This window comes from Merops nubicus, unplaced genomic scaffold (assembly GCF_000691845.1).
Source record: "Merops nubicus isolate BGI_N331 unplaced genomic scaffold, ASM69184v1 scaffold53214, whole genome shotgun sequence".
Classification (NCBI taxonomy): Eukaryota; Metazoa; Chordata; class Aves; order Coraciiformes; family Meropidae; genus Merops; species Merops nubicus.
The window spans coordinates 1-6,004 of record NW_008603263.1 but is presented as its reverse complement, the minus strand read 5'-3'; the positions used below and the strand labels follow the sequence as shown (position 1 = coordinate 6,004).

Here is a 6,004-nt window from a genome sequence, read left to right as displayed (position 1 = left end):
GCTTGCTGCATAACAGCAAGCATTTTATGCATAAGATATAAAAGAGAAAAGAGCAAATTAGCATCTCTTCAGTTTGCATTCACGTCTTTGGTAGGCCTTTTTTTTTTTAGCTTGTATGATATGCAGAGACCTTGCATTTCCCCTCATAATTGGTAACATGGATGAGATTATCATTACACTTAAAAAGTTTTTAAGCCTGAACTATAGAAAAATGTGGTTTTGCCTTGGCTTTAATAAACCATAGATCTCTTATTCCCGGACAGAAAACATTTCACAGTTTGCACTAAAGGTACTTTAGAAGGAACCCTCTAAAAAACAAATGGTATAAATGCTTTTCGATGCTTTGGGTAGGAGCTGAAGTTTTTCTGGTAGAACTCATGACACAGAAGAGCAGCCAGTGCCTGATTAGAAAGAACACACATCACTACACACCACCATGTCACATTGTGAAATCCAAGCGTGATGGCCATAGATACATATATGAGGAGCTCTGCAAAATAATGAGGGCAAGAAACTCTCTCAAACCAGTCTCCGAAAGGTACGCCGTGGCTCAGGCTTACAACCTTTCCTGAAAGCAAACAAAGAAACTAATTGAGAACAACACTCATTAAACAAACTTTTCTACTCACAATTACAGAACAACATGCTCATTAAAATTATCATCATCATCATCCACCTCCATCTGATCTGGCAGTTTTGTACTTCTCAATGAAGCAAAATGCCACCTGTGGCTGGCTGTGCAAATACAAAGTAAGGAAACTTATTTTTAGCCCATATGGAGACAGAAGTGAGGTCCCCAAGGAATGGCACAAGTCCTAAGCATTACCATTTGTCTGTCTCTAGGATCCTAGAAGCCAGACCTTCATTTTAAGTTCTGTGAAGCTATACATAGACACAGACACCAGCACCACTCCCCTCATTCAGCCATTCGATGTTTTCCATTTAATCTACTGGAAGTCTTATAGGGAGCACCACACTATAGGAATTGAAAAATACTTTCTTTTAAGGTATTAAAAGCTACAGAAGCCTCTTGAAACAGCCAGGAAAAGAATACCTAAGTAAATGGTTTGCAGAAATGAAACATCTTACCTGATTTACTTTTTCTAAGATTAGCTAGAATCACAAGACATCTGTGTTGGTGAAGAGAGGCCCAAATGTACATTGTAACTCCTAAGACATGGTACCAGCAGACCTGCACAGAAAGCTCTTTTCCTGAATTAAATACATTCTGTTAATACACAGACAGGAAATACCTTCCCAAGCATCATCTCAAAACGCTCTTCACATTTTTTAAATATTACTGTCTTACAAAATTCTAGTAGTAAGCCTCTAATCCCATGAAAGATGCTTTTAAAATCTGCATCATTTAAGCACTCATCTGGTAGTTAATTTCCCTTAACTGCTCTATACTAAAAATACCTAGTATTTAATCTAGTAGCTTGAGTACACCTTGATGTACAACCAACACATAACTGATAGTCTAAGACTTCAATATTCAACACTCTGTAACTCTTATCATCCCCACTAAAGATGTTGTCATGGCTCAAGTCAGCACCTAAGTACACAGTTGTTTGTCTTGTTCACAATGAGTGAGATACATACATACACAGACACCTACACACACACTCACGCAGTGTCAACGATTTAGGCCTTCAAAACCAATGTAACTGTATTAAGAATGATTTCCAGTGTACAAGCCAATACACCATCTCTAAGAATCTACAAGATGTGAAAGGCAGAAGACAGGTCCAGAAAAAAAAAGGCTTTACATACAGGTCAGACAGGTAAAGATCTCCTACCTATAGGAGATCAGAAGGTTCTTTTAAAAAAAAGTCATTAAACTAGAGCTCATGTGGTTGGAAGTAGTTAGAAACTTCACTAAAGTTAAGTAGCTGGTGACAACCGCTTTACAAAATTAGTCAGGGGAGAAGGGCTACAACCAGCTCATGGTTCATCTGTGCAGGGCAATAGCAGCTGAGTTGTGAGACTCAGTGGAGTGTGTTGGCAGAAACAAGTCATAATTCAAATTTTTGCTTTATTAATGGAGAAATTACAGTATGGGAACAAAAAGACTGACTGATGCAAGGCACAGCAGTGGCAGATTCTCAATGGAGAACAAAGGAGGTGGCCAAGAGAGCCTTGCAGACTCACCTTACAGGAAAGCAAACAACAAAAAAAACCAACCTCCAGTTTGAGAACTGAAGTTGCACAGTGGCATTTGAGAACTGGTACCTTTTACTGTCCTTCATAAAGAATATACATCTGAAATGCTGGGGTTTGAACCCCAAGCCCCGAATTAAGGTTGACATATGGGTGATTCCCACAGGCCTTCATAAAGAGGTGGTGAGTTTGCCTTATAGCTTCCCCCCAGGGTGCGGCCGGCCCTGCAGGGAGAGCCAGAAGGGAAATGAGCCCCAGGGGTCCCGCAGTGAGCTGACAAAGGTCAGGTGTCCTGCTTGGGGATAAAAGCTGGGACCACTTGCAGGGAGTCAGGAGTGTCTGCCTGTGAAGTGCACTCCACAGAGCTTCCTGGTTCAGGGCAGACCTCCTGACTCTCCCTGGAGCTGGGCCCCAGTCTGCTTGGACCTTTGCAAACACGGGGTAGACAGGGGAGGGCTGGCCATGTGGCTACCCTTATCTTATGTGTTCAACTTTCTGATCTGGCTGTTTCCCATTCCATACATGGGAAACCTTGGTTCTTTGCTTGTACCACCTAGTGTTGGTCAGATTATGTCTTTTTTGGGAATTGTTGGGGGGGCGATGTCAGTCATATGTGACCTAATTGATTGACTTGTTTGTATCCCCAGCAATCATTCATGGAATGTCCTTCTTGTATTCAATACATTCCACCTATTGGTTCATCTTCCTACTGGTTGTGTCGTTCCTGTTAGGCCTAGTCATTGGCAGAACAGCATTTCAGTGCAAAAGTCATCAGTGATGCTCCTGGAAGTATGTGTGAGATGTCTTTCAGGAAATAACAGTGATAGTTAACATCAAAGTGTGTCTGTTTATAATTCTGGTTGATTATGTGATGTACTGAAATGTCGTTACTCTGAACTACGCCACTAAGTGTTCTTACTTCTCAAGAGTTAAAGCTTCTTACACAAACACCCCCTATGAAACCATTTGCCGTGATGGACGCAAATGGAGCAAAACTGCATCTTTGGGAATAAGTAAGCAGGCACTTACCATTCCCAATGTCAGCAGGCACTTGACACAGCACAGTGAGGCCCACGGCAATGTAGTAGCCAAGCCCAAAGCCGTACTGCACGACGTGAATGACGCCGCTGGAAAACACGCTGGTCCAGTGGCACTCGGCGAGCCTCCGGCAGCTGTGCAGCCAGAGCAGCAGCAGCACCAGCAACGCTGAGAAGTGCTCGCTGTCTGCTTCCAGACAAAACCCAACGATTTTAAGACACACAGCAACAATTTAACTCAAACAATACTGCAAAAAGGCTATTTTTTTTCCATTCCCACAACAAAATTTTACCTTAACTTTAAATTACGTGAGTACTGTGGATAATATTTGTGCATGTGAGGCACTTCTGACCACAGCAAGATTACTTCTAGAAGGTGCTAATGGCACTTTCTGCTAAAAGGCCTGTTGGAAGCCATCATATCCATACATTAGAATAATTTCTACCTTGAATAATGACAAAGGGATGTAGCATTCCAGGAAAATCACCTGGAGCCTAGTTTAAAACCAGCTGATGAAGTAGCACTTGAAGAACACAAATTCAGCACAGGACAGTAGTTCAGCTTTCTAATATTCATATGACTGCATCATACTAGCTGGAATACTTGCCTGTGTCCTCACTCCGAGAGTCCCTGCCAAAAGCATGCTGCACATGCTGAATCCATGATGGGAGCGACCCTCCGAGGAACTCAGCTTGGGAAAGACAGGTCAGCAGAAAGCCATTCCAGAGCACAGAAACCACATAGAAGTGAGTAAACCACCTGTGGGAAGAAAAAGGGACTTCATTAATCTCCTCATCTTTCCTTAGCTGGAAATGTAGCTGCAGGACATCCCTGCCTGATGGTGATTACATTCTCTGTTGGTCCTCACATCAATAAGTGGAGAACTCAGGCCTCCAGTGGTACCAAGTTTACCTTACTAACCATAGCTGCACTAAAGGGGAGAAAGTGTAAACCGCACATTGCAAAGTTATTCCTTAGTGCTCACAAATAATCATGATGTGCACAACTTTTACTTTATAATTTACACCACTGAAAGCACATTCAAATTAATTTTCTGGGCATTTCTAGGCTGTTGCACCTAGCAGCACTCCCACTCTCCTCAGTTCTACTGGATGCAAACCGTAACATGTTAAAAGTTCATAAATGACAAATGCAGATGGTAAAAGGCACCTAGAAGTCAATTGCTCAGCTGTACACTAAAATATCTGGTCCCTCTCCAAATTCAGTTTGCAACAATCATATAGGGAAAAAAAACAGAGACCACCAATACCACTGTGTGATTACAAGTCAAGACCATGTGTATTTTTTTTTTTTAGGAAAACAAAGAATCCCCTATAATGCACTTATACAAGCAGAGTATGCACTACTGAACTGCAAGACACTATGGTCAAGCCAGGTAGCTGGATGGAGTTAAACAGCCTACGATATCCAGCTCAAACTAGGTAATTGCAGTGTTTCCTTCAGGACCTCCAGAAACACCTGCAAAGAGATGAAATACCACAGGAAGACACTGAAGGCCTTGTCTTCACAATGTAACTATTGGTACAAAACCAGGATATAATTATGTAGTCAGAGTATACTATATTTCTCTGGACTACGCAAACTTTTCTTTTGGGGGAGCACAGGGGTACAACACTCTTGCTCAGTGCAGCCAAATAAACTGATGCTCTCCCAGAGCAGCTCAGGTATCTCTCAAACAGCAATACAGTGGCCAAGTCAGAACCACAGAGGTAGCGAGCATCCCTGCACACTCGAGTGCCTTGCCTATTTGCAGCTGATGGCCCCTTCAGACAATCACTTCTCAGTTCCTTCTCCTACCAAGCAGAGACAGCAATATTTGCTTTTGCAACAGCAGAAGTAATTTGGTCCCCCTCTCTCATTTTCTGCTTAGAAGAAAAACAGAACTTGTGTATTGATAAAAACTCAATGCCGCCTCCAAGTTGCAAGCTCTTTCCCTGCTATCCTGTGACTCAGTAGCCTTATGCCTCATCACTTGCCAGAGAACTTTCTCCATATGCATTGCTTTTTACTACCAGCACACAAACAAGCTCTGCCAGCTTAGCAGAGACATACCCTGTGAGCTTTCAGCAGTCCCAAGTATGTGTCAACCCTTTAGGAGAGGAATGTTCGCTATTTGCAAAACCAACCAGAAATGAATCATAACATTTGTCAAGACAGAATGGTAAAGTTAAAAACAAGACCAGACTAGTGAAAATACAATGCTTGTTTGGAAACAAGATGCTGATGAACAGAAGCAGAAAATGCCTCAACAGCTACCTTCAGGATCTTCTCTATTCTTTCAGCCAGCAGGGTTACAGGTTCGCTACTCGAGTAACAGAATTGCTCTGTAGATGTTGAGAGCTGGAGACCAATTCCCTGAAAAAGCCACATTCTTCAGACACCTTATTCTCTAAGAAGGAGTGGTGGAAAACTTTTGTTGGAGAAAGGTCAGCTCAAACAAGAACCTACCCTAAGAAAGTGGCGCTTTGCCGTACGCTGCCTTTATGATCCCTTATTTCTGCAGACACTGCATGTGACTGGGATTCAAGGCTTTTGCTCCCATTTGGAACATAAGGGCTCTGTATGACTGCAGTCCCCATGCTCCTCGGTTTCCCAGCTGTAAAAACAGAATGACACTTCAGAAAAAAACCCTGAAGCCCAACTGTACAGAACCACGCCGTGCTATTCGCACACGTAATTTATTTCCTACAGCTGCAGAGCACAGTTAGTCCCACGGTGCGCGGCGCAGGCAGGCGCAGCAGGCCCGGCACAACCTCACCCACCTCTTGGGCACCCGGAGGGGCCG

At 42.9% G+C, this 6,004-nt stretch overlaps 1 protein-coding gene across 1 annotated transcript; it reads right to left on the bottom strand.

Annotated features, from left to right (window-relative positions):
• Window positions 1-308: 308 nt before the first annotated feature.
• SRD5A3 (steroid 5 alpha-reductase 3) lies at window positions 309-5,998 on the bottom strand (the record flags this gene model as incomplete). The annotated part of the gene is made up of 5 exons (XM_008938591.1): window positions 309-568; window positions 1,090-1,212; window positions 3,190-3,384; window positions 3,806-3,957; window positions 5,982-5,998. Coding segments are annotated over 5 exons (747 nt in total), but the record flags the coding sequence as incomplete, so codon positions are not given.
• Between the last annotated feature and the right edge of the window lie 6 nt (window positions 5,999-6,004).